The sequence below is a fragment of the Podarcis gaigeae genome, assembly GCF_964106915.1.
Source record: "Podarcis gaigeae genome assembly, chromosome: 3".
NCBI classification, from domain to species: Eukaryota; Metazoa; Chordata; class Lepidosauria; order Squamata; family Lacertidae; genus Podarcis; species Podarcis gaigeae.
In genome coordinates, this window is record NC_139680.1 from 63,133,173 (window position 1) to 63,147,304 (window position 14,132).

At 42.1% G+C, this 14,132-nt stretch overlaps 1 protein-coding gene across 4 annotated transcripts in view; it reads left to right on the forward strand.

The window, feature by feature from the left end:
• PHACTR2 (phosphatase and actin regulator 2) overlaps positions 1–14,132 on the forward strand; it is a 68,122-nt gene that overhangs the window by 11,775 nt on the left and 42,215 nt on the right. Inside the window, exon 1 of one of the 4 annotated variants that reach the window (XM_083731672.1) lies at positions 1,986–2,251. The exons of 2 other annotated variants lie outside the window; for them this stretch is intronic. In XM_083731672.1, the coding sequence (XP_083587798.1) occupies positions 2,209–2,251 (43 nt within the window). In that variant the 5' untranslated portion in view covers positions 1,986–2,208. Of the gene's footprint in view, positions 1–1,985; positions 2,252–14,132 lie in introns of those variants that run through there. One more of the 4 variants, XM_083731670.1, reaches the window with a different exon arrangement.

Here is a 14,132-nt window from a genome sequence, read left to right on the forward strand (position 1 = left end):
AATACAGTTGATAAATATGTCATAGAGACGTATGGATGGGGTCTTTTCCACCACCCAGTGAGGATTTGTTGGCATACGTTTGTCTCTGGAGACAATGGAGGACTGTGCCTTTGGGGGAGTGAAGTTAAACTGTTGGAAGGTTACAGCAGGGGTCAGCAAACGTTTTTAGCAGGGGGCTGGTCCACTGTCCCTCAGACCTTGGGGGGGGGCGGACTATATTTTGGAAAGGGGAAAAAAAAGAATGAATTCCTATGCCGCACAAATAACCCAGGGATGCATTTTAAATAAAAGGACACATTCTACTCATGGAAAAATACACTGATTCCCGGACCGTCCGTGGGCTGGATTTAGAAGGCCGGATCCGCCCCCTGGGCCTTAGTTTGCCTCCCCATGGCTTACAGCTTCTGCTATTGCTGTAGAGACAGAGACAGGAGAGACATGTTTGTTGCAGCTGGGGCAGATGAAGGCATCAGGCTGTGATGCTACAGCTGCATCATGGTGTTTCTTTTTTCCAAGGAAACTGAAACCCCTGGAGTCTCTTGCCACTTGGGAGACTGGGGTGCATGCAACCATATTTTTTGTGAATGGCTGAGCAGATTGGAGGTGGGAGGCTCTGGCCAGATGATGGCCTGCTACTCTGCTTGGCAGCTCAGTGTGAAACAGTTTTCGCCCCCTGGGAGAAAAGAACATGGAAATGAGTGCTTAACTTGCGCTTTATTCTGTTTTACGTCATGTGAAATAACATTTATATTAAATAACCTCTTTTAAATAGCTGATGAAACTTGTTTTGTTTACTTTCCATATTTTAACCAAGAAGAAAATGAGCATAATTTTAAAAGACAGAGGCACTTGTTCTTAATATAAACGTTCTTTTTTGTATTAAGCGGAGAAAAATCTATGGCTACACTCTTTATCCACTTAGCTGGGAATAAGACCCATTGAAGTCATTTGTATATAACTGCGCAGTATATATCCTGTTACAACCTGTACTGGAAACAATTTGCACTGGGAACTATGAAAAGATGCTTCCTTTGTTCCCAAGACACCTGACCACCAGACAATAGGAAATGAAGCACAGAATAAAGTTATGCAAGATACAGAAGTAATTATTTGCCACTAGATTAAGGTACAAAATCCAGTTCAAAGTTACAATCGGATTTTTCTAGAGAGGGTATGAAACAGCTTATGGAATTAATTTTAGATTTTGCCTGCTGTCCAGCACCAGATTAGCAAAGCAGGTGCGGAAATGTGTAAGATGCATTTTCCTGAGCAATGCAGTTTGAACTTTTGTATGCAAGGAAGTGTTGTGACTCACCAGGTGAAGACATGAGTACCCGTTCTCTCTCTCTTTTTTTAATCCTAATGCTGGAATCCCTTTGTGTTTCAGTCCCATATCAGTTCCCTACAGGAGCTGATGCATGGTGCAGTTCAGGTCCCGGACACTTGCTCAGATTTTTATCCATTATTCGAAAGCGCAATGCTTTATTGACGGAACTGTAAATTAGTCCAAAGGTCTAAAAACACTTTTTTTGTGGCACTGCAAATCCTTTAGTATTTAAGGCCCAAAGGACTCTTTCCTTTTGCTGCAAGAGGCTAGGATATCTACCTCTCTAGAGGAAATTATCTAACCTATAGCAGCAGTTAGCGCCAGCAGAAGCGCATGAAAGCGGCCCTCTAAGGTCGGGAAACTGAGCAGGGATAAGCCCCTTTGGGGAAAACAAGACCTTTTTGCAAACTTAAATGCCACGACTAAGTACTTTCCTTTTTTTGTCAACCGAGCCCTACAGGGTCGTTTAACACCGAGTTCTTTGTGCGAGCAGCTTAAAGCCACACACTGCAACTGTTGTGGCGCCGGATGATCTCGGCGAGGGAGCCTGGCGTGGCTGTACCAGCTCGGGGCTCGCTCCCTTTGGCCCGAGTTAATCTGCATAGAGGAATGACAGGCATTCGGCTGAGCAGGAGCAGGCTGAGCTGGGCGGCAGCAGCAACAGGCGGAGGGAGGAGCCGGAGGAGGGCTTAGCAACTCGCGCGCAAGGGGAGGCGGCAGAAGTTGCAAGGAGGAGGCTGCTAATTGCAGCGAGCCAGCGAGCGAGCGCCGGGAGAAGGTGCCATGAGCCCTCGGGAGCTTCCGTGGGAGCGGAGACCTTACCGAAGGACCGAGAGGGCGGCCTGATTGTAGGACCCCCGGCCCTCTGCCAGGACCAAGACATGGGCCAGACGTCAGTCTCCACTCTCTCCGAGCACGCAAGCGGTGAGTGCAGCGGGGGAAGCGGCGCGCACGCAGGCAGGACGACTCTCCCCACCCCGCAAGATTGATCGTGTTTCCTTCGCAGCCGGGAGAGAGTCTACACCAGCATTATTGTTAACCAAGTGTTGCTTTCAGATGCTGCTGCGCGAGAAGCAGACCTTCCCAACTGTACTATACAGGTTTCTTGATCCAAGGAAAAGTAGAATACAGCCTCTTTGGGGGGCGGGGGTCTAGCAAGAGTTTCTCTTAAAGGAGCAGCTTTCTTGCTTTCTTTCTTTCTTTCTTTCTTTCTTTCTTTCTTTCTTTCTTTCTTTCTTTCCCTGCTCCTCCCCTTGAAAGGAACGGCTTGGCTTGGCTTCATGTCATTTTGAATTGCCTCTTTTAATAATAATAAAAGTAATAAAAAATTTAAAAAACAACAACTTTTGGGGAGGGTTAAAGCTTTCCGTGAAACGCATAGTTCTGATTCTTTCGATTCCTGATTTTAAAAACAACAAGAAGAAGTAAGAAAACAACTGCTTTTTGTTGTTGAGATTCGCAGCACGTAGGTCATAAGAGTCTACGCCCAGTTTTTCCTTTTACACGCTTTATTTTGTTACCACAAACGTGGTTTCCTATCATGCGTTTGCACTGTTAGTGTAGGCTCGGTGGCTACACATCTGCTTTTTTGCACATTCCTGTCCCCTTCCCTTTTGCACTGTTGTATTTCTGGTTATTAAAACTTAGAAATAAAGCAAACATAGTTTCAGGGAAGGGGTATGTGTATGTGTTAAAATGTCAACAGTGTTCTGATTTTTTAAAAAAAGCCTTAACAGTGGTAATCTATGTAATATTTTGTTTTAACCCCCCCCCCAAAAAAAAAAAATTCAGACGTTGGAGCTGACATTCTAATAGGAAAATGGGGAAACACGGATCATTAACTTTTTATTTAATATATGTTGAGAATATTCAAGTTATTCAAGGCATGTTTTTTTAAAGGCTGTACTTGATTTAAATTGCTGTTCAGTAATCTGAAATACTGTTCCATATCTGAAATTTTGAAATGTCAGCACAAAAAAGAGTTCCATTAATTTAACAATGTATCAGCTAGTGCCTGCTAAGATAAAAGAAGATTGCACATACAACCTAAATTGATACCACAAATGTTTAAAATGTCTTTTAAAATTGCAGTGCCATATAAGAACTACCCCAGTTGTTTAAGTTTGAATCTGTGTGTGCTCATCTTACTGCTTTCCATAGAATACAAATGCAGGCACAATCCAGATAACTGCATGATTCAGAGCAGCTAAACACTTCACATATTACCATTAATGTAGGTACACTGATTTTTGAACAATGTGCACACAAAGTTTGGATGGCATGTCTGCATTTTGTGTGTGTACGTCACATGGGATTTCCCATCTCTCTTGCCTACTGTCCCTGCATTGGCCCTAATTCATTCATATGTGTGGCAGAGATGTGGAAGAACAGGAAGTGTAGGTTGCTTGTGTTTCCTGTTTCTTCCTTGACATCACCCTGTCAGGTGTGAGTGATGAAATCTTGAATGATGTATGTAAATCAGCCCAACTCGTCATGCGTGGTGTGAGTCCTTAAAACAGTAGACTCTTGACTCATATGGCAGTTAAGAACACTTTGCCACTTGGCATGGAGCAGCTTTTCTCAACCTATGGGTCCCCAGATGTTGCTGAACTACAACTCCCATCACTCCTAGTTAGCAAGGCCAGAGCTCAGGGATGATGGGAGTTGTAGTCCAACAACATCTGGGGACCGACAGGTTGAGAACTGCTGGATTAGAGGAAGGGAGGCTGCTATTGAAAAGGAATGCCAAAAGCACTGCTGGGTAGACATCAAGGGAGAGTTCTATTGGGGCCACAGAGACCTAGAATCTCTAAATATTTTCCTTCTCTGATGGCAGCTTCGTGGTTACTGTGTATTGCTCATCATTGTACAGCACCCAACTGTTTTAGATGCTTTATAAACAATATTGTTTAATATGTATTTCTATAGTGGCCAGTTTAAATGCAGATACCCCTCCCTCAGTACTTCTTGAATAGGGGAGCAGTAAGGAGCATTGTGTCGAGAAGATTTATCTATTTAAAAAAATACAGAAAGCTTTTCAATCAAACAGTTTATACCAACAAACCATTAATATAATTTTAAGCCTTCCCCCCACCTTGATTTGCAAATCCACATTTCCTGGAAGAACTAGGATAAGGCAGGCTGTGTCAGAGGAAGGAGGAGTCCAGATACACTTCCTTAGTTGGAATTCTTCCAGGGAAGCTGAGAGGGGGAAAACCAGAATGTCTCCAGTCTCCCACTCTAGTTCAACATACACTTAGGAAAAGGAGGGACAGATGGAGAGAGTTTCTCTCTCTCTCTCATAACACTACAGCGCACGGACATCCAACAAAGCTGAATGTTGGAAGATTCAGAACAGACAAAAGAAAGTGCTTTTTCACACAACACATTGTTGAACTGTGGGATTTGCTAACAACAGAGGCAGTTCTGCCCAACAACTTGGGGGGCTTTGAAAAAGGATTAGACAAATTCATGGAGGAAAAGGCTCTCAATGGTGCCTCTACCTTCACTGTCAGAGGCCAGTGTGCTTCTGAATACTAGTGGCTGGGAACCGTAGGAGAGAAGGATGCTGTTATGCTCAGGTCTTGCAGGCTTCCCATAGGCATGTGGTTGGCCAATGTGAGAATAGGATGCTGGTCTAGATGGGCCACTGGCTTGATCCAGCAGGCTGTTCTCATGGGCAAGCTGTTGGCAGCTGCGGACCAGACAACTCTCTCAAGAAGCCATAGTCAACCTGTGACCTCCCAGTTACCAATCTGATCTACCACCTTTGCCTTTAATCTTGCTTAGATGTAACCTACTTGACATCTGAGGACATTGACCCTCTTCCATGAAAGATAGGCCTAGATTTTCAACATAAAAGAAGACTTAAATCCTACAGTGTGTCCTACTTGCTCACCTAATAAGGTTGTGTGTGTTTTTTGACATACAACTGTTTGTCTAACAGGTATGTTTCAGATGCTTCATCTAAATCATAAAATCTGTAACATTTTATAGATGTCAGTGTGATAAGTGGTCCTCAGATGGACCGTTTGTGGTATTTCAGCTAATCAAAGTTTTAAGCTTTTGAGAACTGCTGGATTTGAGATGGCTAAAGGGAAACCGCTACAAGGGTGATGTCTGTTTTTAGAATGAAATATCCATAGTGTGTTTAGATATTTGGAGACAGCAAAGCAAAAGGAGCTGTGTAAGTGGGCACAAAGGGGACGCGGGTGGTGCTGTGTTCTAAACCACAGAGCCTAGGGCTTGCCAGTCAGAAGGTTGGTGGTTCGAATCCGCATGACGGGATGAGCTCCCGTTGCTCTGTCCCAGCTTCTGCCAACCTAGCAGTTCAAAAGCACGTCAAAGTGCAAGTAAATAAATAGGTACCGCTCTAGCGGGAAGGTAAACAGCGTTTCCGTGCGCTGCTCTGGTTCACCAGAAGTGGCTTAGTCATGCTGGCCATATGACCCGGAAGCTGTATGCTGGTTCCCTCGGCCAGTAAAGCAAGATGAGCGCCGCAACCCCAGAGTCATTCGTGACTGGACCTAATGGTCAGGGGTACCTTTACCTTTAAGTGGACACATAATTTGCTGCATGTCCTGATCATTTTGCACAGAAGACGGTAGCTAGATTGTACAGTGTGATCATCCTGGGACGATCAGTGTTCAAAACTCCCATTGTTCTAGGTGCATTTTGTGACACGGAATTTCATTAGTTTCCAACACTGGTGAGGATATCTATGTGTTGGGCCATAAGGACAGCCACATACAGTGAAAGCCAGGAAAAAGAAATTATGGAGTAGGACATCCATGGGCAGCCTTGAAGCTTAAAAGAAAACCAAGTTTTTAAAGACTTCTACAATATATATTAGGTAATTTACAGATCTCTGGGGGCAGGACCAAATACAGGCAACTTCTGTATTTTTTCTGTTTGTTTTGATTGATGTGCGGTCACACACGTGTACACTGCAGAACCTGGAAGTGATCCTAAAACATCACTAAAAGGTCAGGGTGGAATATTTTATGCAGGCCCTGCTGATGCATGTGGAGGTCTAATATGTAACCTCCATGCAAAATGAGGATTGCCTTTATACAAATTCAATCTCCCATTTCTGGTATCTTCTAATTGCCTCCCGACCTCCCACCACCATTGCTTGCATTTGTATTGGTCATCAGCTATGATAAATTCCCTCAAAGTGCTTTTCTTATATTTACACCCCAGATGTTTTGAGATCATCAAAGGAGGTGTGCTTGGAATGCACCTGCATTCTGAAATGAGGATGGCAGCCATATCCAGGAACAGGGTGCTGGTTCTTGCCTCATTGTAGAATTTACTTCCAAGAGAAGCCCAACAAGCTAATTTTCTACTCCGTTCCAGAAATGGCTGGGGATGTGATTCCAGAGGCAGGGTTTTCTAGTTAATTGTATTTCTGGTTGTTTAGTTACAATGCTTACCTGTAAGTTGCTTTTGAGAGCTTCAGGTATAACGTGAGATATAAATGTTTAGATAAATAATCAGTCAAAATATTCAGTCAAAAATATCTAAGAGTTTTGCATAACTTACTCTTCTTCTTGTGTCCTTTCAAGAAATTATGTTTAAAAGTTTTTCTAAAGTTAAAGGGATAGGTTAGATACTGTGTTTTTCTCTTGCTTACTAATATACTGTATAAAGCATGCTTGTGGGCTTCAAAAGCTTCAAAGGAGTAATGCTCCATAATAATTCTTCACAAAGTAATGCTTGGATCCCTTGGAACTGGTCATTTTGGTAACCAAACCTTTTTATTTGTCAGGGTGTTTTCTTACTGGGAAGATGGGACCAAAATATGTTTCCTCTCTCCTGTAATCAAATAGTTATTAGCCCATAGAATCCTGCTGTTGTTGTGTTTGGCAGTCAATGAAGGCAGTATCTTAGGTCAAAAGCTAGCTTGGTTTTCAGCTAGTTCACTCTTAGATCTCCTGGGGTTGGGGACTTCCTGTTTATGAACATAACAAAAGCATTTTTCCTATGTGCACACAGAGGAAGTTGGTCTTATGCTGACTGAGTAATCATGTCAATGACAGCTACTTACAAATACTGTAGCAAAGGTACTCCTTGTTTTAGAGAAACAGTAACAATAATTACCCCAACAAGTGAATACTGTATTGGTTGAAGCTGCATAAAAATAACACAAATGCTAGTGAATAGATAAATTGGATACATCCTATGCCTCTACTATAACAGATTATAGTAATACTGACAAAATAATTCAGATTTGGCCCCTAGATAACAGCTTCACGTATCTGTTCCTCCATATGTTGTACCACAGATTGTGGATATATTTTTGAGAGCTATACCTATAACAGATGATCTGTGAAAACTTGCAAATAAGTGCATATGTTTCAGGTCTTATTTTCAGCACAGAATGTGCCTTGGTCTTCCTGTAGGAAGAAAAACACAGAGAGTGTGATCCTGTTGATTCTTTTGGACTCTTCAGTGATTTTTGATAGAGCATGCAATCTTTCTGTCAGAGCTTGCTATCCTTTCAGAGACGCTGGATGTGAATTTTGAACTGACAACTAGCTGGTAAAAAAAAAGGAAAAGTGTGTATCTGTGCACCTTCTTGTGTGTGATTATGTGGACCTATCCCCACCCACTTTTTGAATTTGCCTCCCAAAAGTTTTCCATGGGGAAAATATGGCTCTCAGTCTCAGCTCATAAGAGGTTTCCCAGCCCTGGATAAATAGGTCCCTTTCCCTCACTGGTGCTCTGCTCAAGATTTCAGGTATTTTTCTTAGTGGAGTTGGTGAGAAATAGCCATTGAGAAAAATAGGTGTTCTGTTACCCTGGCCCTCAGCGCATGTAAAGAATCTGAAAGAACTACCAAATGGTGAAAGCATCTATGTTGTGTTTTCTGATGAGGCCTTAGGGAAGAAAGTTTAGAGGAAAACAAATGGCTCTAGCCAGTGCCTTTGCTTGAGCTCCTTGAGATGCTTTTGTGATCTGCTTCGATCTTTGGCATCACTATGCAGTGGATCAAGATTTCTTAGCCTTGTAAGATAACATAAGCACCCATCATGGAAATCATTGATGTCCTGACTAAATTGGGGTTGATGGAGAGCAAGGAAGAACTGACTATGGTATTGCAACATCTACTTTTTGTACTCCATTGGATTTACCAATGAGTTTCAGGTCTTTTTCTGTGTATGGAATAGGGGTGGGGAAACTGTAGCTCTCCAGATTTTTGTGGATTACAAAGTACCATTTGCCATGCTGATGAAGGCTGCTGGGAGTTGTAGTCACCTACATCTTGAGAACCACCCCCGGTCAGCCACTGCTAGTATAGAACATACCAATTGATTGTTGCCACAGTTCAGTTGGCTAGTACTGGCACTTTGACACAAGATTATGAGCATACACCTCATAAGTGTTTGGCTGAAGCAACACATTAGACAGTCAAAAAACTATTACAAGAAAAATATCCCTGTAGCACACACACACACACACACACCTGTTTCTCTGTATTTGGGATTTTTAGTGAGCTCCTTTCTGCGTCAGCTTGTGATTTCTGATGTTATCTGACCTGTTCTTTAAGGAAAATCGCACTTCTACAATACTGTCTTTCCCTTGATTATAAATAAAGCTCATAAGAATTCAAAAGTACAGTAAACAACTTTCCATTTGTCACAGTCAAAAAGCCAATAGGTATACTATCACAAGAGTACTGTTGGGAAAGAGACTGAAGCTACTTTGAGCCTGATTATTGATGCAATCTAAGATATCAGTATGGGCAGGACAGGGACAGCACAGGTCAGGAGCACATTTACTCCCTGATGTTTGCCCCTGACATGATTGTTTTTTGGCTATGCATGCAAAAGGGCGAATAAGGGATGTTCCCGACTTTCTCCTGATAAGGCTCAATCTAATGTCTTTGCTTGCTGCCTCCCTGCTATATGCATTAAGTCACTGGAGCCTGCTCCTGGCAGTGTGTTTATTGTGTGTTGTGGCCCCTTCCTGTGGGTTCTCTCCACCCTTAAATTGGGTCTTAATGCCTTGTGTGTGCGCTCTGTGTGTTTGTGTACACTCTCATTTATTGCCTATGTTCTGTGCTCCAAAATGGTGGTTGTAAGCTGTGCAAGGAGATTCAAACCTGTGTTTGTAGAACTTGGAAGTAAGGCAGTCATTGTTTGCTGTGACACTGGGAGTGTTGTGTCATCATTTTAAGTACTGTGTGTACAGCGAACCTGGGATAAGTTGCCATCTTGAGTTCATTGTCTCCCTTTGTGTGTGTGTGTGGGCACCATGTTTGGCACAGACTACGATTGGGAGGCTTTGGTGATGCTGGTGGGTGGTGTCTGCTATTTTAATGCCATTTTCAGATTGTCTTTGTTCCTACTTTTCAGCCTCCTCCTCGGCTGAGTGAGTAATGCCCCACTGGCACAGAAACAACAGCTTTCCTCCCTCATATGTCATTGGTGCATAGGATTGCCCTGCCAGCATTTTTGAAACTTTTCATTGATGCGTTTTATTCTGCCTTTGAAATCTATGGGATTTCAGAGGACTTCACTCAGGCAGGGTAAAGGTAAAAGTAAAGGGACCCCTGACCATTAGGTCCAGTCGTGGCCGACTCTGGGATTGCGGCGCTCATCTCGCTTTATTGGCCGAGGGAGCCAGCGTACACCTTCCGGGTCATGTGGCCAGCATGACTAAGCCGCTTCTGGCGAACCAGAGCAGCACATGGAAACGCCGTTTACCTTCCTGTCGGAGCGGTACCTATTTATTTATTTGCACTTTGACGTGCTTTCAAACTGCTAGGTTGGCAGGATCAGGGACCGAGCAACGGGAGCTCACCCCGTTGCGGGGATTCAAACCGCTGACCTTCTGATCGGCAAGTCCTAGTCTCTGTGGTTTAACCCACAGCGCCACCCGCGCCCCCACAGCTCAGGTAGCGAGATATAAATAGAAGTCTATATTCTGGGGTGGAGAACAGCAGTCCTAGGGGCCAGGCACAGCCCTCTAGGCTTCTCTGTCTGGCCCCACCTCTCTCCCTTCCTTTGTTCTGGTGTTTTTCCTTTCAATATTTCACCAAATTAAGCTCACACTGTTGCACCCCATATTTATATGTTTGAAGGCAGGACTACTGAAGTGTTAGTATGGAACAGTGGCATGCATACACACATCCCTTCTCAAATTGGACACATTTCTGGTACATAAATTCAGAGGAGTGTTAATGAATGGTAATCTGCCTGTGGATTCTGTTTTGACAGTGATGTCATAGAAAATGAGTGCAATATTCCCTTGCTGCTCCACTCTGCAAAGTGCTGCTAGCAGAATACATTTGTATGTGTAATGTAAGGTTATGGATTTGGCAAAGGGGATATTTATTTGGTAGGCTGCTGTTGTAGTCTTAGGGTATAAATTGCCAGAGTTTCCAGGCTACTTACTTAAAGCACTACCCCCCCCCAAAAAAAACCTGTAAACTTAAAAGGAAAGAAATAGTTGACAGTGTGCAGAAACAGGAATAGAATCAGATAAATAATGTTGTGCAAAATACTGGTGACTAACCTTTTGTTCGGCCTTGATGAGTTTAAAAATGTCACCAACCACTCCTTTTTAAATGCTTGAGAAAGATAAACTTACTTGTTCGGAAGCAATTTAAAACTGTATAGTATAAAAATAACTACTTCTGGCTCCTGATTTTTTAAACACGTGTTTCTGTGAAGCAGAATACATTGCTATAACTTGGGAGTTAATTTATTTTATTTTAATTATGTGCTATAAGCCACTTTAAAAAATTAGAATATTCTGAAACATTATGGGAGAAAAGGTTTGAAAAAACCAAAACAAAAACCTCATAGATTCAACAGCTTGTTCTTTCCTCCCATACCAGCTTCTTCGTTACTGGCAAGACACAGAGAAGTTATTTGCAATGAAATTAAAATCACATCTCTGTTGTCTGCATAACTTTCTTTCTTTCTTGGATCAAATGTCTATTGGTTGGTGAGGGGAATGTGCAAGGTTCCAACTCAGTGTGGACCAGTTTGGTTCACATCAGCAAACCAAACATTTCCTCAACCTAACTGATGTGTACCTGGCCTCCATTGTTCTGGTCAAAATAAAATAAAATAAATTTAAATATATTATATGACCTAGCATCTAGGTTTTGGTTTATTGTGGCCTTCTTCTGCCAGTGTATGTTCCCCAAATTAATCAATTAATGAATTAATTACAATTGTATATTGCCCTTCATCCGTAGATCTTAGGATGCAGTATAAAAATACAAGATAAAAACACAAAATACATAATAAAAACAAAAACTCCCTCCTCTCTCCCCTCCCAAAAACACATTGAATAGGGCATAGGAAGTTAATCAGCCCAAGGCCTGTTCAAAGAGGACTGTTTTCACCTGGCGGCTAAAGGTGTATAATGAAGGCACCAGCCGAACCACCCAGGGGAGAGCATTCCACAGCCCTACATATAATGCACTGCAGTAATTCCTTAGTGCTTTAAATATTCCTCAGTATGAGATTTCTCTTATGATCATTTAAGTATGAGGGCATCTGCTTATGATCTGCCACTGTCATAGTCCCATGCATGACTTACTTGTATGTAGGGCAAAGCCATGTCGAATCAGGAGTCGGGTTGTGTTTTTAGCCTCACTGTCGACAACCCATCTGCTTTTCTCTTGTCGACCACACATTGCACATGGTTGTCTGTCCTAGTGCCTCAGTTGCGCAGAGGACCCACATGTGATCAAGAGCTCACTCACACGCTTAAGTTTCTTTACAGCCAGCTGCATTGTCAGAGAAATCAGATATGAGATGTTGGAGACAGGGTAAAAAAGCCTAGCCTTGCTCCTGATTCGGCATGTTGCCCTACACATGACTAACATATGCATAGGCTATGCCTAGTTTGGTGCCTAGGGAAAACAAATGCCAGATGGAACATTTATATTAGGAAGAATTCAAGTGTTGATAAGATGAGTTCACACATTCAAACTGCAAGCATGAATCACAATGTAGTGATCCACCCCAGATTGTTCCTTCTTGTCATTCCCCAGCTTGACTTCTGATTAGCAACTGGTAATGCGCACACACTTTCTCTTAGAGGTATGAAATTGTAAGATCTGCACTGTACTTTTGGATTACTTGACAGTAAATTAGGTTCACCTGTAGTTCTTTTGCTTTCCACATAAAACAGGTCTAAATGGATTTTCCATAAGATAAGAAGTTTATTCTTACCAAAATAAAATTTGGCTTTCCATCCCCATTCCTAGCATTCATATGAAACTGGTTTTCACATTTATTGTGAGCAGCGCTTTTTCATGGAGGGATGCAGGGGTACACATACCCTAAACATTTTGTGAATCTAAGTTTGGCCTCATTGGGAGGCAGAATTTCAATATGAGTAGGAAAATGAGAGTACCCCTAAACATTTTTTTAGAAAAAAATCGCTGATTGTGAGACTAAAACAGGCAAAAATAAATTAATGAAGAAGCATGCTGTTAACTGAGCCCTCCCTGATAAAACTGGTTTCCAGTGATCAGTTAAACAAAGATTTAATTGAATAACTTTACACATACCATTAAAGGGTTTGCCATTTTGTATTGAAGATACCATGCCTACAATACCAGCTGTAAATATTAAAGCATAAAACGTTAGTGTCTTTCTTGGGGTAGCAATGGGAGTAAAATACGTTTTTGAAGACTAGCCCTGAAATCAGGAAACATTAGCATATGACCTAGAAATGGAGGAAGAGATGTGTGACAGCAGAGGCCCTTGTCTTATGTTGAGAGTATTGGCTGTTTACATGTGCATTAAAGATTCTACCTTAAAAACAAACAACCCATACTCGGAGAAGAGTATGCATTGGTTAGATACCATTCTTTATCCTTGGGTAAGGTATACCCAAAAGTTTCGGTGCCTTGAACTCTGAGTACTTTAAATGTGCTGAAATTTAACCATCATTAGAATTATATGCCACTATCTAACTATTAATTAGAATGAAAATTCTTGATGCTGTTGAATGTACCAAGAATGAAGCACTAGGTATATGAACTAGAAGCCTATATTTAATAGAGTCAAAGATAAGAAGAGGCCATATCAATAATCTGTTTCAGAATCCTCCTGGTAAATGTGGTGGTTTTTCCTATGGAGTTTTTCCAGCTTCATGCTGTTACTGTAATACTCTTCCTGCTCTGGGCACCAAATATAAAAACAAATGCTACTAGTAATGAGGGAATACAGTGTTTTTTTCTTAATTTAGTCATGCATAAACATCCAGAGGAATAAATTAGGTGTGTTATGACTCTACTACACAGTAAGTAGAGTCCTGTTACTGGTATTCCAGTAAAAAGCATAGATAGCAACTGTGGGCACGTTCCTTGCTGCAGTGCTTTTTTGAGGTAAAACAATGGTGTGGATAAAAATGCTATAGGTGCCAGCACAAAATGGCTGCCATGGGCAACAGAAAAAGAGGTGACAGTACACACTACCATGACAAAAATGCGTTGCCTTGCTGTTATACGCATCTGAGAAGAAGTGGGATGGTTATATGCCTGCCTGAAAACAACTGTGGACAGAAGAGCTCACTCGTGTGTGTGTGTGTGTGTGTGTTTGTGAGTTTCCCTCTGTCACAAGTGGTGTGTGGCCATTGTTTGCCATATAAACATTTCTTCAATTAACTGCTCTGTTTTTATAGTTATGGCTAAGAGGCGATGTCAGCAGTGCATTCCAGACAGGAGTAACAATGCCAATGATACATTTTCAGTGTTGTAACAGAAATGATGGTACATAGGAGGCCATCAGAGAGCCATCATACCACTTTGGCTGTTTCTGTAGTGAGAAAG